This window comes from Equus asinus, chromosome 15 (genome assembly GCF_041296235.1).
Source record: "Equus asinus isolate D_3611 breed Donkey chromosome 15, EquAss-T2T_v2, whole genome shotgun sequence".
NCBI lineage: Eukaryota > Metazoa > Chordata > Mammalia > Perissodactyla > Equidae > Equus > Equus asinus.
Window position 1 is genome coordinate 7,044,912 of NC_091804.1, and position 27,928 is coordinate 7,072,839.

Below are 27,928 nucleotides of genomic sequence, written 5' to 3' on the forward strand. Positions count from 1 at the left end.
TTTCAGATAATCGACAAAGTGGTCCAGGCACGCACTGATTTGAAATCCAGTGAAAGAAAGAAAGAAAAAAGCTCCGTTAATGGAGTAGACTGCCTTTTTGGTAAAATAAGGAATTTTGAATGAAGTTTGAAAGAGTTTTATGAGATGGGGATAATAATTCTGTGATTTCATAGTTTGACTTTATTTTTACTTTCATTCAACCAAGCTCCTTCTCTCTGGGAAATCTCCAGTTTGTTGGGAGATAAAAATACCTTCGCAGAATCTCCCAAGAGCTGCGCCATCAGCCTCACAGATCAGAAACAAGGCTCGTTTGCCTGTGCCGCGATGAAAATGTCTTCCTCCTGCTCCTGCCCAGGCTCACTTGGCTCCAAGTCTTTTTCATTCTTACTTGGTTGTCCTCAGGGAAAATCTGGAGCCCTGACAAGGTTGAGCCCAGAGAGGGTGACCCCTTGAGGGCAGGCCGGGAGGCACTACGCGTCTGTTCCCTCCGGAGTCCCGGCAGAGCTGCGCCCCCTCTCCGTGCGCCGGGAGAGTACTCCAGCCAAGCCGCGAAATCCGTTACCAGGCTGCCGTGTCCCCAAGGGCCATTCGAAGGCGGAAGAGGACGGGGAAAACCGCTGTGTTGATTCCCCGGGCTTGTGGGCTGGGCGCGCAGCCGGTCAGGTTACAGACAGGTGAGTCTGGCTGATCAGCGAGCTGCTGAAGCCAACGCACCCCTGGCCAGACGCGGCCTCGCAGCCCCCGGAGCTGGCGCACGTCTCATCACCCCCCGAAGGCGGGTGCCCGCCGCGGCCCTGGAGCTAGTGCTGTGCGTCCCTAGGCGCAAGCGAGCAGGGGCCGTGGAGGGGCAGCGCGCCCCCCAACGCGGGCACAGCCGCTCTTAGAAATTTGGCGTCTTTCTTTTACCGTCTCCCCTTCTTTCCCTCCCTCCCTCCTCCGGGTATAAAGGTAGATAGGAAAAACCAAAACACAAATAAATACAAAGTTCTCCAGCCACCTCCCCAGCAGGGGCAGCAAGGGGATGTAGCCCATCTTCACTTTACTGGCTTCCTGGAAAGGTATTTCCCAGTCTCAGAATTTGGGGAGCGGGCGGTTAGAGGAGGCAATAATGGGAGTGGCGAGGATAAAAAATGTGTTTCGAAGCTGCGTTTGCTAACATGCGCTTGGCTTTTGTTTCCATTGTGTGTTTATTTGCGGTGAGGGTGCTCTTGGGGTGCAAGGTCTTGGGGTGGGAGCTGGTTTGGCGGAGCAAGCTGACGTTTTTCTTAGATTGTATGGCACAAATCAGTAAAATAACGTCTTCTAAAGATGCTGAATTTTTAAATTTATTATTACTATGTTTATTTGGGGGACTGTTGTAGATGATGGGGGCCCCCAAGTTCCCCTTTTCCAGAGTCCTGAAGAATCTCCCCGCCGCCTCCCCCTCCGCTCGCCGAGATTTCAACGAGCCGCGGGAATGATCCACAAGGTGCAGAGGAACTGAGCCATTTTCAGGCTTGCTTGTCGGAGACAAATCCACTGGGGGGGGGGGGAGGGCGGGGGCAGCTCTCAGGAGGCCCCAACTCTTGAGAGGGATGCCCTGGGAAGCGGTCCTGGGGTTTACCTAAAAGAGTTCGCCCTGAGGTGCCTGTGATGGGGGAATGGGGAAAGGGGGTTGATTAAAAAACGTTCTTCCCTTTTTAAAAAGGGGAGGGGGGGAGAATCAGACGTTAAATTCTTTTGCAAACATTCATGCCTAAGGAAGGGCTGGAACAGGCAGCCCCGGCCGCCGGAACCGGTCGGACAGGTAGCGAGCTTGTTGACACCGTTATGTTGCAGGGCGCATGCTCACTCCCAAGTTTCCTGGTGCCTTTTCTATTCCACCTTATGAAACTTTTTCCTCGGCGTGGTCTCACCCGCGATTTAAGGCATAGGTGTCGCCGAGCAGGGCGGCTGGGAGTCGCCGGGCGTGTGGGGGAGAGGCCTGGGCCGCGCCGCGGCGGGGGGCGGAGGGAGAGGGCAGGCGAGGCGGGAAGGTGGGCTCTGGCCGCCTGGAGCCGGAGACCGAGCCACTGCCGCCGTCCCTAGCGGGGAGCAGCCAAGAGGAGGGGGCCGAAGTCGGGGAGGGGTCCCACCATGCCCAAAGTCTTCCTGGTGAAGAGGAGGAGCCTGGGGGTCTCGGTCCGCAGCTGGGATGAGCTCCCGGATGAGGAAAGGGCAGACACCTACATCCCAGGTGAGCGCCGCGCGGGGGCCGGGCCTGGGCGCGGGGCTCCCAAGGTGGGGGCAGGGCTGGCCAGGTCCCCTCTGCTCATCGGCAGGGGCTGGACTCCCCACCCCCTTCAGCGGGGAGGAGAAGGTCTCTGAGGTGCGAGAGGATCGAGACTAAGAGGCTGGGAAACCAGGGACGCCCTGCGCCCCCTTCCCCCTAGTGGGCGCCTCTAATTGCCCGGCGGCGGGACCGTTGGCTCAGCGCGGGCCGAGGTGGCCCAGGAGGGGTTGGGGGGGATTGAAGGCCATTAGGGGCTACCAGCAGTCCCATGTCCTCACAGGGTTGCACAAGGATCCGTCAACCCCTTTGGGGTTAGGTGGATAGAGGTCAGACCCTCCTACCCCCATTCCAGGGAGAGGAAACTTGGCGCGCGTGGTCTCCCGCCGCTCATGGCCTTCGGTTCCTCGTGGCCGCGAGAACTGGGACCAAGGAGCGGCCCCCAGAACCCTGAGCTGGTTCGGGAGGCCAAGCCGGGGGCTTGCTTGCCCACCCCCGCGGCTTTGCCCACTTGGCGAAGTGCCCAGGTCCGGGGCGGGGCGGCTGCGGCACCGCCCGCAGGTCAAACTGCCGCGGGCGCCGGAGCCTGACGCCGCGTGTCTGTGTGTCGGGGCGCGGCCCCTCCCTCCGCAGTGGGCCTGGGCAGTCTGGTCCACGACCCCCCGGAGGACTGCCGCAGCGACGGCGGTAGCAGCAGCGGCGGCGGCAGCAGCAGCAGCAGCAGCGCGGGGGAGCCCGGAGGCACCGAGAGCAGCTTGTCCCCGCGCGCCCCCGAGCGCGAAACCCCCGAACCCGGCGACGCCGACGGCCCAGGTGGACACCTGGCGGCGAAGCAGCGCCCGGTCGCCAGGTCGAAAATCAAGGTACAGTGTCGACTCTGCCCTCGCCGCCACCTGCACCACGCCCTGGCGTCGGGCTCCGGGTGTCCGCGCCCCTCCCTGCCGCGCCCGCCCGCGCGCCGGGCACCAGTGCACGGAGCGCGCCCGCCGCGCAGCTCCTGCACCTGCCCCTGGGCGGCGGCCAGGGCGCCTCCGCGCGTCCTCCCGCCTGCCGGGTAGCCAGACGCCCGCGCCCCTGCGCCCCGAGGCCGGCTTCTCGAGCGGGCGTAGTCTTCCGAGGTGGCTTCAGGAACTGCCTAAAAGACTCAGGAGCAGCTTCCTCCCTCCAGCAGCTCATTCTGTGCTCAAGGCCCAAGGAATAACCAGGCCGTCGGGCTTCCCAGTTCAGAAAGGAGGGACCCAGGTTCCCAGCTTCCACCTTCGGGGTGCGTTTCCTAGCGGTATGTGAATTCTGAGAGTTTCACACCCTTCCTTGCATTCTGGAAACGGTGGTGGTAGTTAGCACACAGTAGGCCTCTCACAACAACAGCTATTCCCAGTGCCAATTATGGCGTGCGTATCCGTTAGACAGGAGGTCTGTGCTGGGCGCTTTAAATCTGTCATGTCTCTCAAGTCTTCTTGAATTAAATTGATGGACAAACGGGTTCAACTGCATATTGCCTCAGTGACCTGCCCCCAGTCGGTTGGAGTGTTTGTGCTCCTCCATCACGGCGCTTCACACGCCCACCGCCACCCCGTCTTCTAGAGCTGTAAGAGACCGATTATCGGGACGCCCATCTGCCCTGTCCTGGTAGAACTTCCATGATTGCTCAAAAGTATCCGTTGCCCGCTCAGATTGAGGAATCCCATTCCACCGACTCCCAGCCAGCTGGGACCTGGGAGTGGCGGTTTAGGAGTCACCTGACCCCAGTTGCGAGCCGGCTGGGCCACAGTGTGACGCTTTGCGGGCTCCAGGTCCTCAGTGTAGGTAATAATTCTTGGGCGCCCCGGGACGGTCCCGCAGCCCCGCTATCCAGGCCGGTGGGGGCGATGGGGAGGAGGAACCCAGCGTTTGCTGTGGAGTGGCAAAGCCCCCGTTAGTTTTCCTGGGAGAGGCCATCCCTCCCCTCTGCATATTCCTGGCTCCCGGGGCTTGGCTCGGGGGTGGGCTGAGGTGCATTTGGTTATGAATTGAGGCTGGAGGCTTGAGCTGGAATCCTTAGGAAAGATAGCTTCACTAGGGGCCGGCCTGCTGCTTGGTGTTAAGATCAGCGGCCTGGGGCCTTTCTGGGCCACAAGGGGTTAAGTGGGAGGGCAGTTTGCCTGTGACTGGTGGCTCTGCCCTTCAGGAAATTCTACAAAGTGTCTCACTTGCATATTTATCACCAGGCTGTAAAGACAATTGCAATGTTGTTTTGGGATTGACTGTAGCCAGTTTGCCCCTCTGTCCCCCAATTGCCCAGGTGACCCTGGAGAGAAAAGTGGCAGAGGAAAAATATCCAATCCCTTGACCAACATTTTAGGAGATGTCTGTTTGCTGCTCCGGGCAAAACAGTGCCATTGGAGCCCTGGATTAAGGAGATGAATAAACCAATCTTGTTTCGATGATCATTGCCTAAATACTGCCCCCAGGGGTGGGGGTGGGGCACAGAATTTGCTCCTCGACCGTTAATTTAGCTTCCAGGATGTTCAGGTTCCTTCTCTCTCTCAGCTCCTCACAGATAGGGGACATCTTGGTGTTAAGACGCTCCAGGCCTCCCGAATTATCGGCCATGGTGTTGGCCGTTTTCAAGTGGCTGGCTGAATTGTTGTGTGTGTAACTCTGGAATTTTGTGCAAAGCTGCTGAACTCTAGGAATTAGTTTCTTATCCAGAAGAAGAGGGAAGCCGCTCAAGGATGAGGCACAAACATGATGCATTGTTTTAATGACAGTTTGAATGACTTGAAGACACTCCCCAGGCAGTTGGCTTTTAGGACCAGAGGAAGGGCAGGTTTCAGCCAGTGCCCTACAGAGAGAGGCCACATCCCGTTTAACTTGTGGAGTGCCTGCCGTGGAGGAGGCAGCCAGCAAATAAAACTGTTCCCATCTTTGTTTCAGAATCATCTGATAGTCACAGTTAAGCCTCTAGGCTCCAACATTGTTAGTTCTTCCTTGTGTGACCTTGGGCAAGTTGCTTATCCCTCTGAACCTCAGTTTGCTTGTCTGTAAAATGGAGGTAATAATGATACTCACCTCATAGAATTATGAGGATAAATGCGTTAAGAGTAGGAAACAGTAGGTGCCCAGTAACTCCAGCTGTAATTATTTGGATTGGTGGACAGACACAAATATTAATTATTAACTCTATTATAGGAAAGTGAACGCTAAACCAGAAGCACAAGCAAAGATGTGATCAATTCTGGGCGGGGGAAGGTTTCTCAGTGTGGATTTGAGGGCTGTGGAGGAGGGCGAGAGGCCGGCTTTAGGGTGGTATAAGCTGAGCCCAGAGCTTCAGTGAGGAAAGGACTAGCGCTGTGGTGGCTGGAGAATGGGAAAACGGGCCTGCAGGAGTCAGGGGGAGGGGGAGATTCTGAGCTGGAATCGTAGCCGGGACAGGCGAGATGGTAAAGGGGCCAAGCCAAGAAGTGTGGATGCTCCTCGGTGGTCAGAGGAGGGGCTCTGGAAGGTTTGTGAGAAGGAAAAACCTCGATTGGGTCTGTCTGACCAGCTGTGGTTGGGGATATGTTATCTCTTCTGAGCCTCAGTTCCCTGATCTGTAAAATGGAGAAAAAATAGAACGGGCCTCTCAGAAGTGTAGATTAAATGAGATAATGATGGCAAATGGTTAGCACTTTTGTGCGCATGTAAACTGCCCGAGAGGGCATTAGTTTTGTCACCGTCCAATATTTTGTTGCCCACGGTCGGGACAAGCGATTTGCCAGCCTGCTTGTGCTGAGAAGCGGCTCTTGAAAGGAGTCAGAGGTCTGGGTTAGGAAGTGTCGCCTTTCCCAGCCTATCTGCCTTTTGACTGTGTGTCTCAGGTCTCTACTACTGAGGAGGCCAATTGATAGAACAGATCGGGCTAGGGAGATGATGTGCATCTGGGAAAGTGTTCATGCCGGAGGTCCAGGCCACTTTACCTCCCTTTGTGCTGGACCCGTTTGCAGGTCTCCAGCTGTGGGGTAGAGGTGATGTTATTCATTCCTGACTCAGTGGCTGGTATGGACTAGCAAGTGAATTTGTCTTCTCAGCTCATCTCATTCTTTTCTCTCTTCCTTTGGCCTCTCCCAAGGATTCTTCGAAAGGAATTGGGTTTAGAATTCTGTCAGATGTATTCCTGGCCTTTTACCTGGCTCTGTAGTCCGAGTCTCCAGTAGTGACAGATTTGTGAATATGGAGTAGTCTTTTTTTTCCTCATTTTTTATTATGGAGAGTTTCAAAGGCACAGCACCTGTCACCTGGCCCCAACAACCGTGAGCCCAGGACCAGTCCTGCTCATCCCTCCCCTGACACAATTTTGAGGCAGATCTTAGACATTATACTATTTCTTCTCTTTCTTTCTTTCTTTTTTTGTGAGGAAGAGTGGCCCTGAGCTAACATCTGTTTCTAATCCTCCTCTTTTTGCTTGAGGAAGATTATCCCTGACCTAACATCTGTGACAATCTTCCTCTACTTTGTATGTGGGACGCCACCTCAGCATGGCTTGATGAGCAGTCTACACCCCGGATCCAAACCTGCAAACCCCAGGCCACCGAAGTGGAGTGCTCCAACTCGACCGCCACACCACAGGGCTGGCACCTGACATTGTACTGTTTCAACCATAAATCCTTCAGAATGTGCCTCTAATAGATAAAGATAAGAATACATTGTCACACCCACGTTTACAATGGTGTTTACATTGCTAATTGTCTCATACATTCATCCTTTTTTTTCTTTCACTTTGCTGAATCGGATCCATATAATGTCCATACATTATAATTGATTGACATGTCTTTCAAATCTCTTTTAATTTATACATTTTCCCTTGATTTCTTTTTCATGTTACAAGTCAATTGTTGAAGAGCTGGGTAATGTGTTTTGTAGAGTTTCCAGCAATCTGGATTTTGCAGAATGTGTCACCATGATGTCTGATGTTCCTTTGTCCCCTGTGTTTTCTCTGAATGGGTAGGTGGATCTGCAGCTGCACTGTGGTAGCCATAGTCACATGTGACTTTAAATTTAAATTAAGAGGGGCCAGCCTGGTGGCTGAGTGGTTAAGTCCACGCACTCTGCTTCGGTAGCCCAAGGTTGCGCTGGTTTGGATCCTGGGAGCAGACATGGCACTGATCATCATGTGTCCCACAGAGCAGAACCAGAAGGACCTACAGCTAGAATATACACCTATGTACTGGGGGGCTTTGGGGAGAAGAATAAAAAAAGAAAGAAGATTGGCAGCAGATGTTAGCTCAGGCACCAATCTTTAAAAAGAAAAAATTTAAATTAAGTAAAAGTAAAAATTAATTTCCTCAGTTGCATGAGCCACATTTCAAGTGCTCAATAGCCATGTGTGACTAGGGGCTACTGTATTGGATGGGACAGATTAGAACATTTCTATCATTGTATTGTTGCAAAAAATTCCATTGGATAACATTGGCCTAGATGCTTGATCAGGTTTATTTTATATTAGCTAAAATCTGTCACAGTAAGGGTTGTCTGTTTCCATCAAGAGACGCATGACGTTTGCTTGTCTCTTTGTGATGTTAGCAGCCATTGATGCTCACGGTCTGAATACTTCAGGGTACCAGGGGTTGCAGAACAGTGATCTTCTATTTCCATCCTTCATTTATTAGCTGACATTCTTCTGTAGAGAAACTCTTCCCCTCATCTGCTATTTGGTTTCCCAGTGAGGCAGTTCATTTAGGAAAGGCAGAATGAGATTCCTGTTATTTACCAGTTTTCAAGGTAATCAATTGGCTTACCAGAATTCTCTAGTGATGGTCAGTTAGTTTATTTTTAAGTATTGTTGTGAATCATAGATTTAAGTAGTTTTAAAAAAAACCTATCCATTTGATATTTGGGAACATAGCTCCATTCCTACCTCCTTGCCTATTGTCTTCTGTCTCCTGAGACAGAATAGGATGTCCGTCTCCCCGGCCTCCATTGTAAGTCACTGACCATCTCCTTGGCCGCACCTTTGGCTAACCAGACTCCTCGACTCTAGATCGACCAGAGGCAGGGAACACTTCCTACTGGGCTTGTGTCCCCAGCACCCTGTACAGTAATGCCTGACTCATAAGAGGACATAAGTCAACATAGAACAGAGATATGGGTAGGGAAGAAGGAGTCAGCAGTCCCTAGACAGAAATGAAAGCATTTGGAGGAAAACACAGGAAGTGAGAAGAAAAGAGAGATCTAGGAAAATGCTTGGAATGGATGCTTGAAAAAGGTTAATAAGTTAATTAAAAGAGAAAAGAGAAGGAATAGGAGAACGATATAAATGTTAGCTATACCAGCTTTTAATTTGAATATAGGCTAAGTGGGATTTTATTGTTAGAAGGGACTGCATGGGTTTCCTTGCAGACAACAGAATCCACTGTAGGTAGCTTAAGCAGAGAATGGTTAACTATAGGGTACTAAATGGACTAAAGAAAGACCAGGCTGAGCTCCCAGAGCCACACTGCAGACTGGGCCACCTAGGGAGCTGCAGCTGCTGCCTCTTTGGCTCCTGCTTGTGCATCATGATACTTCTACAAATGCAGAGTGTAAAATAATTGCCGTGCATCTGCATCTGCTCAGGCCTGAGTTCAAATCTCTTGATAGTGCATGTCATTGATAGAACCCAACTCACAGCTGAAAATCTTAGCTGAAAGGGAAATGTAGTTTCTAGCATTCTAGCCTCTGCAGTACAGGAAGGCCCACCAGAAGGAGACGGAATAGATGCTGAGCATGTCCATCCGTAGGATCTACTACAGGGCCCCTAAAATATTATGTGGTCCAGTCTCCTCATTTTCAAGGGGAGAAAGGTAGACCTCAGAGAGGTTTTGTTGAATTCCTCTCGGCTGTTAGTGGCAAAGCCCAAACCAGGGATCCTTACTCTTTTAGCATTCTTGTATTGCATTGTGGAAGGTATCGTTGACACTTTAGCCATTACTCTTGACAGTCCCACGTGAAAGGAATCTGAAGCTCTTTCTCACCATGATATGAGACAAGCAACAAGGTTCATCCTCTCCGTCTCCCCCACATCACGTGCAGACCCATGGACCTGTCTGGGTGGGAGTATAGGCACAAACTTTGCAGACAACAAGCAATACTCAAAATCTCAGTGTGGGCCCCTGCAAGTCATGTGGGCATGAGCAGCTTACAGTTCTCTGAGCGTCAGTTTCTTCTGGATTATTAGGATGTATTCCCTTCATCATCCCTGCATTTGAGAAAGTTCTCCGTCCTGCCATTTAGGGGAGTTGTGAAGCCTAAGGAAATGGTACTGGGACCAAGAGGAAAATTTTTGTACCAAGGAATTAGGGGAATATGCTTAGCATGTTTTGAGCACTCAAGGATAGCAAATTTGTCAGTGGAAATCTTGTCCAAATGGCCACCAGAAGGTAGCCTGGACTCACAGTACCCACCCACAGGAACAAGGACCATTAATTTAAAGAACTTATCTGGTGGAAGCATCACAGAAAATAAAGAACTTTTTTTTTTGTCCTTCAGAAATTTGACAGGTAAGTGACCTCAGCTAGCTTTGAGGTTGATCAGAGGGCCAGCCAACATCCCTGCCTCTCTGGAGGCTCCGAAGTGTCAGCAGCACTGATACAATGATCAGTTTGTTTCTGCTGCAGAGGCCTGTTTTTCACAAGAGCTAGAGGGGAACTTTGTGTTTTTTTTTAACTTGAAAGCCGAGATCCTGCAGAAAACAGGACGGCAAGCAAGAAAGCACCAAGCTGTGGGGTTGGAGAATAACTCAAGTCTCTCTTCATCTCTCCTGCCCAGAGTTAATCTCCAGACTGAGGTCATCTCCCACCCTCCACAGTAGCTTCCTCACTTCATTAACAAGCGTTTTGCAGAGTGTTAATTTTGGATTAAGGGTGAGACTATGAAGCGTTTTCAGAAGGTAGCATGGTATAAATACCACCCCCCCCCCCAGGTCTGGAGCAGTACTCTGTAATTAAAACGTTAATAATTTCCATATCAAAACGTGAATGTTGACAGCAAACAGGGTGAAGTCTGCACAGCTTCATGCCTGCGTGGGGCGGTTCTTACTGCCAAGGGAGATAGGAGGGAACATTGGGTTTCAGAGCTTTGTGGATTTCAGAGTTGTGGAGGAAAGACTAGAGGCTGGGGGTTCACACTGAAGGTTAGTTCCCTTTTTCTTCCATCAGAAAGAGAGAAATTTTAAAGCCAAATGGAGAAACAAGGGGTTTTGACTAATTAACTTTTATTTAGGATCACGGGATTTTGGAGCTGTCAAACTCTAAGAGGTAGGACTCATTGAACACCAGCTCCTTTTTAAGTTGCTTTTCTTATTTAATTCCTTAACAATCCCAAGAGGCAAATATCGTTATTATCCCATTTTACAGGTGATGAAATTAAGGCTTGGAGAGGTTGAGTAACTAGCCTACGTCCCAAAGACGTGGAGCAGAATTTGAACTCAGGAAAAGAGAACTTCTAATACCATTTTATCGTTTACATCTGGGAAAGTGTGGCCCAGGGATGTTCGATGACATCACATAGCTGGCCAGGGCTAGGTTTTTATTTGATCCTTAGCATTTCTTGACTCTACATTCCACTTTGATTTTGTAACTAAGATGACTAAGATGTAACTAGTTGTGGTCAACTACCTGCAGAGAAGAGTAACAAGGTAAGATTGGTTAACCCTATTTTGAACTTTTAGGAGGTAGAGTGTTACATGTAAACCTGTGTGAGCGTAATAAAGATGGTCCCATGAGCAGACACGTGACCCAGGGAGGGACTGCCAGTCCTCTGGCGCGTGGGACATCATTGCAGGAAACCAGGTGTGTCTTCTGCATCGTGTGGCTCATCCTGGGAGAGAACACTGAGAAACGTGGCATATCTGGTGTTCTGAAGGGACTATGACACAACTATTACTGTTTTAGTTAATCTATTGCTGCTTCACAAATAACCACAGATTTAGGAGCTTAAAACAATTTACTGTTATGTCTTCTAGTTCTCTGGAATGACTGGGCTCAGCTGGGCGGTTCTTGCCTGGGGTTCCTCTTATAGTTGCAGTCATGTGACAGTAAGGTCCTGAGTCTTCTGTGGGCTTGACTGGGCTGCTGGACATTCTAGAAGGCTCATTCATGTGGCTGGCAGTTGACCTCTTTCCTTATTTTAGCTACTTTAATTATATGGTTCTACCATCTTTTTTTAACAAGTCTCTGTTGACGACGTGTAGGTCGTTTCCAGTCTTTTGCTATTACCAAATTTCAAAGCACATGACATGTGAAATACACTATCACGTTTAGGAATTTATCCCACAAATATCCTTTCCTTTCTGGGAAGTGGAATAGTCTGGCAGAAGCTCGCTCCATCAGCCATGGTCCTTTGCCGGTTAATTCACCTGACATCTTCTTTCAGCAAGCCTCTCTTACGGCTTCAGATATAAGCTGCTAACGTCTAGGGGCTGGATTGGTCATAGACATATATAGGTGGCAAGCAGCACTTCATGGACTGGAGGGTGCACTTTAGGAGAATTCCCTGAATGAATCAGTTTGTGCTGGCTCAGTTTTCCATGCTGGGAAATGGGAGTGTACATAAAGGTGGAGAAATGGAAAAATTGCCTTTGCTGAGGCACAGTTGGAGAACTTCTGTTTTTGCTCTAAGGAAGCAGCAGGCACCTTCCCCCTGGAAACGTGGTGCTCTAAGTATCCAATTCCTTCCCCCACTCTAATTTTCTCCCCTGTGTTAAAAAGCTTTCTGTATCTTGATCGGATGATCCATGGCCCTGTACTCCCTTAAATTGTCACTAATCTCCCTTCCCTCTGCCCTTCAAAATTTTATTCTTTTCAAACAAAATAATTCCAGTGATTTGAGATTTTCATCCTGGATTGTAATAGATCGAAGGTATCCATATTACATGCAGAACATTTTAAAAATAGGAATTTGCCAAAAGGATTAAAGTAAAGAAGATTTCGGGTATGACCTATAGTTGGCAAGTCCTTGGCACATTCTGCAGGACTTTCCTTTTCTTTTTCTTTTTTGCTGGGGAAGATTCACCCTGAGCTAACATCTGTTGCCAATCTTCCTCTTCTTTTTTTTCCTCCCCAAGCCTCAGTACATGGTTGTATATTCTAGTTGTAGGTCCTTCTAGTTCTTCTATGTGAGCCGCTGCCACAGCATGGCTACTGACAGATGAGTGGTTTGGTTCTGTAACCGGGACTGTACTCGGGCCACCGAAGTGGTGAGATCACCAAACTTTTAACCACTAGGCCATCAGGGCTGGCTCTCTGCAGGACTTTCAAAAGACAGTTCTAGCTTTCTACACAATTTTGATTGGAATTACCAGGGTCATTTGTCTATGTTCTATTTTGGTAGTCCCTCACTACCTCTCAGATGACCTTTATCCTGTGTAGACTTGGCCTTGAGAAACTCAAAGAACTCAGTTTGCCAATACTTGGGCCATATTTAGTCTTTTCTCATCCCTTCAAGGGAGGCAATGGCCAGAATGGGAACTGCTGTACAAGGAGGAGACCATGACCTGTCCTGATGGTAGGAATAGGAAAGCCTTCGGCACAGCTGAGTCTCCCTCTGCATGAGTGCCAGTCCCTAGCCTCTTTGCGGGACACAGGGCAGCGGTGGGGTCTGAGGTAGTCCGGGACCCAGGACGGCCATCCAATTGGGTCATCAAACTCACCCCCTGCGGATGTCCTCCTGTATCTTCCAACAGCCCCCCCCTTGTCCTCTGAATAGAGTTGAGATACTTTAGGGCCCCCAAGGTCGAGACTTTCTCTGCTACCACAGCTCTGCTCATTAACTGCTTTCCTGGGGCTCAGGCTGGCCATGCGGGACCACGCACAATTCCTCCATTTCCCGCCACCCTCTCCTGGAATATTCTTTGCTTTCCCCATCTCTTCCTCCTCGTCTGTGCCTGGCTGAGGAGCTCACTTCCTCTGGAAGCACCTTCCCTCACACTCCACGTCTGGGGTAGGCGCCCCTCTGAGGTGCCCATTGCACCCGGGGCTCCCCAGAGGTCAGTGGCCTCTTGACTGCTCTGCTCCCCCACTAGACTGGCAGCTTCTTGGGGGCAAGCAGTCCTTGTACCTCCTCCAGCTCTGGGCACAGGGCTTCTTCCAGATCAGGCTTGCATCACTGTCAGCTGAGGCTAATCAAGCTCCAAGCAGATGAGACCGAACCGGTGGAGGAGGCTGACTGGAAAACTCTGTTCTGGGGTCTTGCGGCTCCCTCGAGTCTTTCTGCATCCTGCCACCTGTGTTCCACTGCCCAACAACACTTTGAGACAGTGCAGTGGCCTGAGTGTGGGCTTGGGGCCTGGGGGCAGGAATGTGCACAAGCACTTCCACAGGGCATTTAGTTGAGAAAACTAGATGAACTCTGAGAAAGCATTTGTGTGTAATGAAACCCTCTGGAATGAGATGGAGTAAAGTACTGAGCTGTGTGAGGGCCACTGCTCCGCGTCACATCTCAAGGGTGGTCCATGGACCGCCTCAGTGGTGTCTCCCAGGCGCTGGTTAGAAATGCAGCATCTAGACCCCACCTGACTTTCTGAGTCAGAACCTGCATTTAACAAGACCCCCAGGGGCTTCGTGTGCACACTGGGGTTTGAGAGGTGCTGGTCTGGGGGTGCAGAGAACGGTTGAGCTGGCCTCAGTGGAGGGCAGTACCAGGGTGGATGAGAGGCGGAGGGTATTTGAGGCTAGGATGGTGTTGAGCCAGGAGAGGACCAGCTCTTCTGGCTAATTATATTTCTCTGAAAATGTTTTTTAGGACCTTTTCTGAATAGAATTTTGGCAGAGCAAGTGGATCAATCTTCTGAAAGGTCTGATTTGGTAACTAGGAAACCTTTGAGGACTGTATCAGCTCTGGTGTTTTTCCATCACATAGTTAGAGACTCCGTTGTCTCCCTTAGAGGCAGTGTTGGAAGAACACTGGTCCAGGAGGCCAGAGCCTGCGATTCGGTTATGGTTTTGCTGATAATGAAGCTGTGGGATCCTGACCAAGTCACTTTCCAAAATGATCATTTTATTTGTTCACGATTTTGTGGGTCAGGAACTAGGGCACGGCTGGGCTAGGTGGTTCTCCTCTGGCAGCGTTGGCTAGGTCACTCACTCAGCTAGTGGCACCCATGGGCTGGGATGGAAGATCTGCTGAGGCGTTATTCATATCTGGCACCTCAGTGCTCCACCATGTGGCCTCTCTCTCCCTCCACGTGGCTGCTTGAGCTTCCTTACAGCATGGTGGTCTTGGACTTCTTATGTGGCAGCTGGTTTCCAAGAGGGAGGACGTGGAAGCTGCAAGGTCTCCTAAAGATCTGGAATTGATGCAGGCCCTGCCCAAATCCAAGGGGAGAGGCAATGGTCTTCATCTCCTGATGGATGGAGCAATATGCAGGCACAGGGAGGAAGGAATTGATTGTGGCTGTCTTTGGGGACTCTGTATGATAGGCTCCATGACATCAACAGGACCTAGACTCCTCCTTTCTTTCTGCTCTTCCATTCTCAGCACTGGCTTCCCTCTCACAGAGCTGTTGAGCTCTAGCCAGCAGGAGGGAGTAAAGGAGGAAGAGGGCACCATCCTTCCCCCTTAGGGAGGGTGTATTGCATCAGCCAAGTAGTCCCATGGCTGTGACTTGCTGTAAGGCTGGGAAAGAGAGATGTTTAGCTGGGGCCGTGTGCCCAGCAAAAAATCAGAGGTCTGTTCTAAGGAGGAAGGGGAGAATGACTGTAGGAAGGAGCTGCCAGTTGTTTCACCTTCCCCAAAACCAAAACCTGCTAGAAAATTTTAGGGGCAGAAGCTGCCACCAGGCCAAGCGTAGAGACCCAGGGAGGTGCCCTCCTGGAGTAAGTGCACTGGACACGCCCACCTGCACTGGGTCCTCACGGCCTCTCTCTGTCCCAGTTCACCACAGGCACGTGCAGCGACTCGGCGGTTCACAGCTGTGACCTGTGCGGCAAGGGCTTCCGCCTGCAGCGCATGCTCAACCGGCACCTCAAGTGCCACAACCAGGTGAAGAGGCACCTGTGCACCTTCTGCGGCAAGGGCTTCAACGACACCTTCGACCTGAAGAGGCACGTCCGCACGCATACAGGTGAGGAAGGGGGCATGTGCTTCGATTTTGGTTTTGTTTTTCTGGCCAAGAGTTCTGTTCATTTCCCACCAAAGAAACAAGTCAAGAGCATGGAGCAGTGTTATATTTCTGGAAAGATCACAGGATGGGGCATTTGGGGCCAGACTGGGTTTACCTCCTTGCTCTGCCACCTGCCGACTGTGTCACCTTGGGCCAGGCAAGCCCCGTCTCTTAGCCTGTTTTCGCCCCTGTGAGATGGGGATAATGATGCACATTCTAGTACAGCTCAAGAGAAATCTGGCTGCAAGTCTCCTGAGAATGGATGCCTGACACAGTGCTGCGGGAGATCATGTTCAGCCCTCGGTCCCGGCTGACTGCTGGAATGTGGTTCCTGTGGTCCCACCGGTGGTGTTTTAAGCTCATTTCTTGGGAAGTAAGCCTGTCTCAGAATAGCATCATGTTCCTCCGGAGAGCTCAAAAAGGGACGAAGATGCTCAGCTCACTTAGAGCTCACCGAGCCTCCTACTTGAGGGTGGCAGGCAAGTGTCTTCATCCGTTGGGCCTTCCTCAGTTTCTCTCCTTATGAAGGGTACATCTGGGTCCTCACTAGCTCATTTCACACAGACTCCTGGGGGTGCCCACTGACCTCTCTTCCAGCTCTTCTGATTGGTTCCGGCCTCATTAGTTTTATCTTAGAAACATCTGGCCTCTAGGCTTTTTGAGGTCCACAGTCCACACCTTTGCCAGAGAGATCCCTCGAGGAGAATTCTAAGGATGCCACTGCCCTGCTAAAAAAGCTCCCCCAACTCTGGGCAGGGTGAAATCCAGACTCCCCAACCTGATGGGCTTCATGTACAGTTCCTCACAATCTGGGTCCCGTCTTCACCTCCCCCTCCCATCCCATCCCATCCTGTCTCTTTACATCTCACCACATTTCATCTCATTTAAATCCATCCCATCCTAACCATTTAACCCCATCCTGGTCGCCACCCACTCTTCTGACTGCCTCATAGAATATACTATATATGCTCTCCCTGATCCCTGAAGCCCTTCCAGGGTTTAGGGTTTCCCCTGGCATTTTGGTGGGGATGGCAAGATGTCCACTCCTCCCTCCAGATGGGGCTCCCAGCCCCTCATGCCCCACACAGGGCCCTCCTCAGAGCCTCTGTATTCAGATTTCTTTTATGGCCCTTATCACACTTTTTTGTTCTTAGAATCTTGGGCATGATGCCTTCCTGGGCTGCGAGGCATCCTCCTTAGAGTGGGCTGGCACACTAAAAGGTTTCTTTTCTTTTTTGCTTTTTAAAAACTTTTTCTGAAGGGAGTTTTTCATTTAAATGTAACATACATCCAGAAAAGCACACAAGACATAAATGCATAGTTCAACAAATTTAGAAATTCTTACAAAGTGAACACACCTGCATAGCTAGCACCCAGACCAAGGAACAGACTATTTCCAGCCCCTAGAAGTCACTGCCCCCTCCCTGTCACTAACTCCTTCCCTCCAACAGGAGCCACCATCTCGACTTCTAACGGCATAAATTCCTGTTGCCTGGTTTTAAACGTGGTTGAAATGGAATCCTATGGTGTGTACTCTTTTGGTCTGGCTATGTGGCTTTTTTAGTCCATAGCACCAGTGAATCAGTCAAAGGTTGAGCTCTGTGTGGCCAGGCTGGCACCTTAGGTTGGGGTGGGGAGAATGCTTAGGGAGTGGCAGAGTGGGGGAGGGTCCTGGGGAATGGTGGGGGGTCCTGTAGCTGGGGGAGGGTCCTAAGGCTCATAGACAACTGACCCAAGGGGCTGGGGGAAATTGGGGACCACTTCTTCAGTCATTTGTTGTTGGTTGTCTTGGAGAGTTTCTCAGCTTTTCATCTCGATCTGAGGATGTCCCTTGCCTGGTAGGCTCTGTGGTCACTTTCTCACCCTGGCCTTTAAGAGTACAGGGGGATCAGGGAGCATTGCTGGCTCTTGGTACCTTCAGTTGAGTAAACACTGAGCTGCTGGAGCTGCCTCGTCTGTGACTGAGTTAATTCTCCATTGACGGAGAGGGAGTGTTAGGGACTGACTTCTTCTCGGGGAAGAGTGTGCAGGTTGAGTCGGTGGTGTAGTAGTTAAGAACTCTGATCTGAGTTAGCTGACTGTGTAAGCAGTGTATCTGGGATGTGATCCCAGGAGGTAGGGGGAGGTGAGAAAGAGAGGAGAAGACGCCAGTGAGAGCGAGCTAATGAGTGGCTTACCACTGTGGGCAACTGGGCTCAACTCCACTGGGGTCCCTCTGAAGAAAGATACAGAATGCAGCCTAGAATTGCTCAGCTCCCATCTTTGCTTGCTTGGGGGTCCATCCTGGGACCCTCAACTCCTCAGCAAACCCCCCAGCCCCATTTAGGCCCATCCTATTTGCTGGGGAACCTTTCCGGGCAGGAGAGGCAGGAAGCTGCTGGCCATACGGGAACTCTCTGAGAGGACCTGGTGGTGGGCTGAGGGGATTGGGGCTGGGGCTTGATGGTGTTGGCCCCAGAGAGGAAGAGGGTTAGCAAGTGAGGGCGTGGCTCACAGAGAATGGGAGGCCCTTCAGAGAGTTAACGCAGCCTCTTCAGACGGCAGCAAGCTACAACTGGTCACTGTCCTCCATGCCAGGCCCATGGTGTTTATTCTGTTATCTCAGGCAAGCCCGAGGAGTCGGTGCTGGTGTTACCCTCGTTTAACAGAGGAGTCGGCCCAGCTCCAGAGGTCAGACAACCGAAGGTGGGGGAGCTGGGAACCACGATCGACTGCTCCTGCAGCTCGCAATCTTCTCTTTTCTCTAGAGCCCCCTTCTCTGCCCCCTTTGCCTCCTGTTGCCTCCTCAGCATTCTCCCTGAGGCTGGGGCCTCGCCAGCCTGCCCCCCTTCAGTTTCTAGAAGCCTGCTTGCTCTGCAAGGTGAGATAAAGGGAAACTCAGGCCTGGCACAAACTGCACACTCCACCCTGGGGTTTAGCAGGTTGTGGAGGAGCCTGAATGTGTGTGTTCAGTGGGGCCAAGGTGGCCTCTCACCACAGAGTGAGCAAGAAAGGGGCTGGCCTGCATCCCCCTCCCCCCCGCCGACCCCTGACCCCTGCGCTCCTCCATCTCCTGCTTCTCAAAGGTCACACTTAGAGCGACTCTTATAGGAGGGGCTGAAAATCACTGTAGTTGTGAATAAGAATGCCTTCCACCTGCGCTTGCCCAGAGTTCCCTCTGTCCGGTGGGGAGGCTCACGCTCAGGAGACGTCGGGGGAAGCCTGCGCCACTCGGGCTGCGTGTGGCTGCCGAGCCCCCGCCATGGGGCAGGTCTGATTGAGGTGTGTTGTAAGTCCACAACAGACACTGGATTTTGAAAACTTAATGCAAAAAAAGAGTAGAAAATATCTTAATTTTTAATGTTGATTTCATGTTGAAATGTTAATATTTTGAATATATTGGGTTAAAAAAACCATTAAAATTAATTTCATCTGTTTCTTTTTACTTATTTTAATGAGGCTACGAGACATTTTTACATTACAAAATGACTTGTATTTTCATTTCTATTGGACAGCACTGACTGAGATTGTTGAATCTGCAGATAACCATTTAAAATTTTTCTAATCATAATTTTGACTCCTAAAGTGATCAACAGAATTATGGAGATGTCTTGAGCCTGCTTTCCCTGCCCTGGCTATTTCCTGATGGAGACGTGCCTCCAGGAAATAATGAGCTGGGAAGAGGAGCTCAGGGCTCACTGACCCATTGGCTGCTTGCAAACTTCAGAAGGAGCCCCAGCCCTGGACACACTGCCAGGAGGCTCAGGAGCAGGCCTGGCCGCATGGCGTGAGAGGCCCCTCTCCATCTCTTGAGCTCTGTGCAAAAGGGGTAATCAGCAAAAAGAGCAAAAATGGGGGTTCTCAGACATTTGTTAAGTTCTTGTGAACAACATCACTGGCTCCAAAAGATGTCACTAGAATCCTGCAAATTCAGTCTTGCCTTTGATTGAGACGTGAGTGTTGGATTTTTGCCATTGACTATTACAAGTAAATGTTGTATTTATACCAGAAGCAAAGGTATGACACTGTTCACACAAATCCAGTAGACAGTGAATGAAGGTATGTTTGCTTACAGTCCGATTAGACCAGGCCATGACCAATTTAAAGACTCATCTGGGACCTCAGGACCCTTCTTCTGAGAGTTGTAGCCACAGTATTAATGAGGTGGACGAGGACAGTGGCCGAGAAAATCGGGATTAATCCCTTGCCCCATATCTCCTCCTGTCCTCTGCAACCTCTGAGAGAACAGGGCGTCTAAGGAAAGACTCAAAACACAAGAAAACATCTTGGAAAAGGTCCAGGGAAACGAGAGCCTGAAAATGTCTGACCGTAATATCCAAGCAGATGAAAGAAAAGATTAAGATGTCTTCTTTGGATATGACTTCGCCAAGAAAAGAGTAAATCCGAGGTGTATGTGAGATGGGGAAGGAGAATGCTAGTCAAATGACATCTGGTTCAAGATTAGAAGAGAGAAACTGGTGCAGAAGAACTCCTTAACACTTTGGGAAAATATATCAGCAAACAAGTGGCTATTTTCAATCCAAATTGTATTAGGTCAGGTTCCATAGAAGCACATTCTGAGATGGTGATTCTTACAAAATGATTTATTGAGGGAGAGCGCTCAGGAGAAACCTGTAAGGGTGGCAGGGAGCCCGACAGGGTAGAGGAAGGAGCTGACCAGGGATGTGGCCTCGGCTGGAGTCTGGCCCCAGCCTGATCCCACAGGGGCTCTGAAGTGTGAATGGCACCACTGCGTTGTCCTGTCCACAGGCAAGTGGGGGACACTTCTATGCACATGTCACTCAGACATTGGCTAAGGGCTGCCTCTCTCCTGGGCAGGGAGGTCAATTGCCCAGTGCCCATTCCTTGGAGAAGGGGACAGCCGGGAGCTGTTAGTTGCCAACACACATGCCAGCTGGGGAACGAAGCACTGGCCCAGAATAGGGGGGATCTGGATGAGGGACTGACAGCATCCACTACACACATAATAGAAGGAATGGCCCTATTTAGGTGGAGCTGACTGGATCACTGAGGCCAACATGGGAAATCATGGCTGTTGACCCACCTCAGGTCAAAATAGAGAGGTGGGGGCCTGAGCTTTAAAGAAACAAATATATATTGAGTTCACAGCCTGTGAAAAACATCACGGGCCTGTTTTTAGAGAATACTCTTTTGGGTTCATTTAAGTGTTTAGGTTGAACCAGCTGGGATGCATCCTAAGAATGGCCATCCGTGGAAGGAAATGGTTTGCTTTTGGTGGGGGGAGACCTGTGTATTGGAGTGAAAGATAATAACCAGCACTTGCATGAGCCAGACTCAGCACTAAGTGTCTCCACCCTCGCTACTCTGGACCAGCAGCAGCAGCACCTGGGAGCGTGTTGGAAATGCAGAATCCCATTTACTGGGGGCTGCAATGTGTCAGGTGTGGTCCGGGCATTGTTTACCAGGGTGACCAGATGTCCAGGCTCTTCAGGCACGCACAGCAGTTATTGCAAGTATTTTATTTTTCTCATTTGTAAAATGACTCCTTATTCTGTAAAAGACTTCAGCCAATATAAGCTCTAGAGAAGGAAGTGTAAGCCACTATAAACTGCTGAAAAGGGCACACAGGTCTGTGGGGTCCCCAGCTCAGTCTTTGTGGGCAGGTGCCAGGGGTGTAACCCCTGTTGCTTGTAACTTTACAACTCTGACTAGAATAAAGGAGTCAGTTCAAGGTGCCTGCCGTTCCTGTGGAAGCTTCTGAGTTCCACAGAGCGAAGCTGAGGAATCCAGATTTGAGGTCAGGGAAGTGGGGAGGGGGCACTGGCCGGAGCTGCAGTGTCTGCCCCGCCCCTAGGACGCCCTCCGGCTTATCTTCCATCGGGGCCACATTGAGAGGGACAGAAGGCAAACAGATCCCATCTTGAGCGAAGAAGAGGAAACAATGGTGTCTTTGTTTGGAGCCTAAAGGGAAGGATTGACTGGATTGGGGAGAATGCAGATTGGGAGAAGTTGGGAGAGGGGCGGATGGGGAAGGAATAAAGGCACCGGCGCCTGCCAAGCTGCTGCGTCTTGTGGAGTTGCCTGCTTCACTCGCCCAACTGTCTCTCCTCTGTTTTATTTTTTATTTGCATTTCGACTTACTTTTTAGCTAAACAAGTAATAGGAAGGGGAAAAAATGAAAGAAAGAAAAACAAAGTGAGCCTCCCTCTCCGCGCCAAGCCTCCGGTCCTGTCCTGGAAGCCAACCACCATTTAATTTTCTTTCCCCGATGTTGTTAATAGACATTGCTTGTTTCGTGTGATAGGTATCTTAGAGATGGTTTCCTATTTGCACAGGTAGACGCCCCTCACCCTTTTTAACATTTGTTAGAGTATTTCTTAATATGGAGTTGTGACATAATTTCAAATATGGAGGCATCATCATTTTCCTTTGCCCCAGTTGATGACACTCATTTCTATTTTCAGGGTTTTTTTCTTTTGTTTAACATTTCAGACAGTACTACCATGAATATTCTTGTATCACTTTGCCTACCTTTCTGAAGATGATTTCCCTGAGGTGAGCCCGAGGGCAGACACGTGATGACTTTTTATGCGCTTTGCCGCATGGCCTTCCAAGGGAGTTGCTCTAAATATCTGCTCCCACAAGGAGGCCTGTCAAAAGCTTGTTGAAGTTCACGTTTGGATAAAGTTCAATAAAGGAGCACTTAGCGACAGCAAGGAGCGCAAGCAGAAAGCACCAAGAGGGAAGAATTTTCTTCAGGAAGGTGTCATATGAAGCTTGATTTTGGGAGAAGGAACAGAAAGTTGAAAAGAAGAAACCCTTTTTGATAACCCAACACACAATATTTTTGGACTAGGTAATGCTGGCCTGGGCAGGACATTCGGAAGGGCGGACCGTGCAGAAGTCTCTTCCCTCCTTCCTCCACCAGACACCTAGTGACCACGTTTTTAAAAATGAACCTTTTTTAATTGTAAAATAAGTAATACATCCAAAAGTGCATACAGATACAAAAAGTGTACCCAGAGGCACAGTTTAAAGACAAATACTAAATACGCTTCCACCAGCCAGCTTCCGAGTGGAGTATCTGCACTCTGCTGGGCTGGAGTGCAGCTCTGGAAGCTGGGTCCCTGGGCACTCAGTGTGTGCTGGGCCCTGTGCCTGTGAAGCCTTGGTTAGTCCTCAGCAGCCTTACATGGGGGTATGAATATCATCCCCACTGTACAGGTGAGGAAACTGAGGCTGGAGGGGTTCAGCAGTCAGACCGCAGACTCAGTTAATGAGTGGCAGATGTGTGATGCCTGGGTTTTCAGTGGCCTTGGACTGTTTCAGTGTTGGTGTCAGTGGGTTAATGATGTCTGCAGGGATGGCGTTTTCGGTTCCGGTATCCCACTCCACACGCGGACAAGACTGGCCTTTGCTCGAGAGCACTGAGGCGGGTGAGGCCCTGGTGTCGGGGAGGACTTGGCATGAGTCTCCCTCGTCTAGGGCTCCTCTCTGGCCACCTTCATCCCCCCAGTGCGTGGGGGATGGGGGACTCCAGGAGGGAGGGACTTGTTTCCAAGCCCAGAAAGGGTCACCAAGGGGCTGCTGGTGACAATGCTGCCTGCACCCATAGGTGAGGGATGAATGTGGTGTTTACAAAGTGAGGAGGGGAGCAGGTTTGCAACAGTCAGTATTGCCATCACCAGGGCTCTCAGGGCCTGCTGTCTTCTCCTTTCCATCTCTGTGAGCGCAGGTCACCCATCCTCCAAGCCAGGCTCAAATCCCACCCCTCCCTGGGGGTAAAAAAAGACCCATGTAGGGGTCATCCCCATTCTCTCCATCGTGCATACGATGCAGGGCTCTGAAATTCTGGCCTTTGCTGTCTAGGCCTTGCTGGGTGCTCTGCTCGTGGAAGAGGCCCAGCTGACCTGCTAAAGGAAGAGACGAAGGAGACGCGGTCCTGGGCATCCTGGACTCGGTCCTGACACGCTCGCCTCTCCCAGGGGCAGGGATCCCAGGGCAAAGCAGTGCATCCACTTCCAGATCACCTTTCAGGTCACCGCTGGGGGTGGGGACCTCCATGAGTAGGACATCCAGGAGTTCGCTGCATCCAAGTTAAAGCCTGGTCTAAGTGCTGGTTTCCCCACAGGTTTAGTTCGGATGTTTTAAAATAGTAGCGGGCTATTTCCAATAACTGTTGAAAGGAGCAACAGGTCTCTGGGTGAATTTCTGTTCTTATCAGCCATGGGTTTGAAATCACGTGTGTTGCTTGATCTGCTGGAGAGGTGGGGAGCCAGCCAGAGCCCAGAAGGCCTGGAGAAACACAAAGCCCACTATGGTGCACACGTGACACATAAGTGAGCATATTCCTTAAATTTGTAGAAAACTAGCCCCAAAGATGTGGCCTCTCTCCCCAGGCCAGTAGGGTTCATTCATTCATTCATTTAAAAACTATTTATTAAACACCTATTGTGTGCCAAGTGCTGAGGATTATAGAGGAGTTTCTTAACTTTTGGCAGTTTTTCTAGAATGTGTGAATATAACGTAGGCCCACGTTCTGCTTGAGTAGGCTGGAGTAACATCTCACCAAAACACTGATCCTGCAGTTTTTTCCCCTGAGTGATACAGGAGATGATGTGTGCCCTGGATTGGACCAGAAAAAAAGTGAAAGTGATTTGATTTGTTCAGGTGGTTGGATGAAGTGGGAAGGATATTTTCTTTCCATTTTGACTTCTTTATCATCTTTGTACTTAAAAAAGCTTCATGAACAGAGTGGCTCTCCTGGCCCCCCTCCACGAGCCACCATTAAGGAACTGGGGACATTTAACCTTGAGGAGAAGACATGGCCACCTTCAGATACCTGGAGAGCTGTCCTGACTCTTAATTTGGCATTGCTGTAGACCTGTGACTCTCAAAGAGGTCCTGGTGCAAGCTGCCTCAGCGTCACCTGGGAACTTGTTAGAAATGCAGAGTCTCAGCCCCAGCCCAGAACCTGAACTGCCAAGGGGTGGGGCCAGGACTCTGTGTTGGCAACTCAGATTGCATCCCCTGGGAGCCTGTTGGAAATGCAGAGTCTCAGGCCCAACCCCAGACCTACAGAATCGAATATGGAAGCAGTGGTTCTCAAACCTAGGGGGCTTGCCAACACAGAGTCCTGGCCCCACCCCTTGGCGGTTCAGGTTCTGGGCTGGGGCTGAGACTCTGCACGGAGTTTTAATACACCTACTTTTCAAATTTTCAATATTTTTTAAACAACTAGAACATTCTGGGGGAAAAAAAATAACGCTTAAAAAAATACATGAGGGGCTGGCCCGGTGGCTCAGCAGTTAAGTGGGCACGTTGCACTTCTCGGTGGCCTGGGGTTCGCCGGTTCGGAGCCCAAGTGCAGACATGGCGCCGCTTGGCACGCCATGCTGTGGTAGGCGTCCCACGCATAAAGTGGAGGAAGATGGGCACAGATGTTAGCTCAGGGCCAGGCTTCCTCAGGAAAAAGAGGAGGATTGGCAGCAAATGTTAGCTCAGGGCTAATCTTCCTCAAAAAAAAAAAAATACATGAAGGGGCGAGCCTGGTGGTGTAGTGGTTAAGTTTGTGCACTCCACTTCAGTGGCCTTGGGTTCGTGGGTTTGGATCTTGGGCGCAGACCCACCCACCCGCTCATCAAGCCATGCTGTGGCAGCATCCCATATATAAAATAGAGGAAGATTGGCAAAGATGTTAGCTCAGGGACAATCTTCCTCACACACACACACACAAAATTTTGATAACTTGTTCATCATGGATTTTTTTTTGTATTTATTTCCACTTTTAAAATATTATTTTTCTTGATTTGATGAGTTTTTGGCATACCGTTAAATTTTGTGCCTGAGGCTTTGGGGATTCCAGGCGGTGGCCCTCCTGGCCTCTGGGCTCTGAGATGGTCTGACTGTGGTCGCAGCCCCCTCTCTGCTCCACGTACTCCCAACATGATACTCACCCTCTCCCAGGTTTCCAGGCTTCTGTGACACTGTGCTTCCTTCACAGCCAGGATCCCCTCCTTTAGAGCCTAAGGTAGACCTTACTTATATCTCTTTATTGACATTCTGACCTTACACAGTTGAGATGAGTACTGATGGTGGAAATAGGAATCACTGTGCTTTGATAAGGTTGAGCTCCCTGGTACATATGGCACATGTGAACTCTCCATTTAGAAGGCCAGCCCCACCAATATCAGTCCAGTTCTAAAGCCAGCACGAAATCTAGTTTGGATATGCACTATATATGCTGATATAACTGTAGCAGATGCCGTCAGTGTCCTGCCCACACCCCCAACCCCTGCCATTGCTGGGTACATCCATCCACATTACACCTGCCCACACCTGCAACCCTGCCTGAGGGTGTCCCTGTCTCACTTCTTCACTGCCCTCCAGGGCTTCCTGGGTCACCTCCCAGATAACTCCTCGTACTGGAATCTTTGTTGCAGGGTCTGTTTCCAGGGAAACCCAAACCAAAATAAAAACATGGTTTACTTTGCCCACTATAAAATCAAAACATAAAGACATACAGGTGGGAAGAATAAAGCTCCTCCTCCCAAAGCCAGGTGGTGTGTTTTGGCTATGTTTGCATCCATTTTTGTTATGTTTGTTTGTGTGGATGTTGTGAACCTTTGTGAGCAGTTTCGTCTCCTGCCTTAATCATTTTCCTCAATTTGAACCTTTGGTGGTGATGATTTTTTCACCCTATATTCCCTACCTCTCAGCCCCTGGTAACCATTTCTCTACTCTATGTCTGTGAGCTTGACGTTTCCACATGTAAGTGATACCATGCAGTGTTTGTCTTTCTGTGTCTGATTTATTTCACTTAGCACAATGCCCTTGAGGTCCATCCGTATTGTCGTAAATGGAAGGATTTCCTTCTTTCTCGTGGCTGAATAATATTCCATTGTGTATATATCCATATATCACATCTTTTTTATCCATTCATTCGTTGATGGACACGTAGGTTGTTTCCATGTCTTGGCTATTGTGAATAATGCTGCAATGAACATGGGAGTGCAAATATCTCTTTGAGATCCTGTTTTCATTTCCTTTGGATATGAAATACATATCCTAGATGTGGGATCGCTGGATCATGTGGTAGTCCCATTTTTAACTTTTTGAGAAACCTCCATACTGGTTTCTATAATGGCTATATCAATTTACATTCCCACCAACAGTGCACAAGCGATCTCTTTCTCCACTTCCTCTCCAACACTTGTTCTCTCTTATCTTTTTGATGCTAGTCATTCTAACAGGTGTGACTCATTGCAGTCTCATTGCAGCTGTGACTTGCATTTTCCCGATGATTAGTGGTGTTGAGCACCTTTTCATAGACCTGTTGGCCATCTGTATGTCTTCTTTGGAAAAATGTCTATCCAGTTCCTCTGCCCGTTTTTGGGTCTGGTGGTTTGTTTTTTGCTATTGGGTTGTGCATGATGATTTTTAATGGCTTCGTAGTTGAGAGGCTCTGGCTTGGCTGTGACCGACTGGTGATGTGTCTGCCCCTCGCCCTTGCAGGCATTCGTCCCTACAAGTGTGATGTCTGCAACAAGGCCTTCACCCAGCGCTGCTCCTTGGAGTCCCACCTGAAGAAAATCCACGGGGTGCAGCAGCAGTACGCCTACAAGCAACGCCGGGACAAGCTGTACGTCTGCGAGGACTGCGGCTACACCGGCCCCACCCAGGAGGACCTGTACCTGCACGTGAACAGTGCCCACCCGGGCAGCGCGTTTCTCAAAAAGACCTCCAAAAAATTGGCGGCCCTTTTGCAAAACAAGCTGACGTCCACACTCCAGGGGAATGCCAACCTGAGCGAGGAGGAGGAGAAGTGAGGAGGGGGTGGGGAGAGACGCCAGCACTGCCACGTTTACACAGATTTGGGGTTTCGAGGCTATCCCGCCCCACTGGCTCTTTCTAATTACAAGTGTTCTGTTCATCTCTCTGTCCTTTTGGGGCCTCAGCAAGAGGATCTGTTCCAACGCTGTCAGTTATAATAGTGGCGTCAGGCCCCTGTACCCCATGTCCTATTGAACAGTCACAGTTAACGAGTTTGTGGATGGCCGTGATGACCGTGGGGGATTTTTTTTAGGGTTTTCACACATGGAGGCAGAGGTGTTCTTAGAGAGACTACCATTTTATGGTGCCTTGAAATAAAAGTACTTCCACTTGAAATGCTGCTCAAGCAAGGAAAATGAATTTTATTTTTCAGAAAGAGTTTATGGGAATTACTTTAATAAATGAAATGTTCTCGTGAAACTTTCCTTATGAAAACAACACAGGAGAGCATTGAGCCATCTACCTCCCTGGTTAGAGCTTATTGTGTGCCTTTCGCCGTCAGGTTATTTGGAGGTTGAGTATTTGTGTTGGTGGGTGGGTTTGAAGAAGCAGATCTTGAGCGTTAGGAGGAGGACAGATGGCTGATGAAAAGACAGCACTGAACAACCGGCCCCGCGGCTGATGGGCAGGGACGCCTGGAGTTGACTCAGCAGGGGACTAGGGAACACTGTGGTCCTTTTTTGTGGCCGTGGGGTGACTGCAGAGATGCCTCTGGCTTTCTGGGCCTGGGACTCGCTGGCGGAAGGCACTTCTCCCTCCCTTGAGGCTGGCACTGGGGCCAACGTGTGGCA

The 27,928-nt window shown here is 50.1% G+C and overlaps 1 protein-coding gene across 5 annotated transcripts; it reads left to right on the forward strand.

Moving 5' to 3' along the window:
• Positions 1 to 516: 516 nt before the first annotated feature.
• On the forward strand, positions 517 to 27,473 carry OVOL2 (ovo like zinc finger 2). 5 transcript variants are annotated; one of them, XM_014856078.3, is made up of 4 exons: positions 1,692 to 2,215; positions 2,882 to 3,111; positions 15,116 to 15,305; positions 26,820 to 27,473. In XM_014856078.3, the coding sequence occupies exons 1-4, from the start codon at positions 2,116 to 2,118 to the stop codon at positions 27,131 to 27,133; spliced, it is 834 nt and encodes a 277-aa protein (XP_014711564.1). In that variant the 5' UTR covers positions 1,692 to 2,115; the 3' UTR covers positions 27,134 to 27,473. The 5 variants fall into 5 exon arrangements, with proteins under 5 accessions (XP_014711574.1, XP_014711564.1, XP_014711583.1 ...); XM_014856088.3 differs by lacking the exons at positions 1,692 to 2,215; positions 2,882 to 3,111 and adding an exon at positions 517 to 674; XM_014856097.3 differs by lacking the exons at positions 1,692 to 2,215; positions 2,882 to 3,111 and adding an exon at positions 3,125 to 3,527.
• The last annotated feature ends 455 nt before the right edge of the window (positions 27,474 to 27,928 follow it).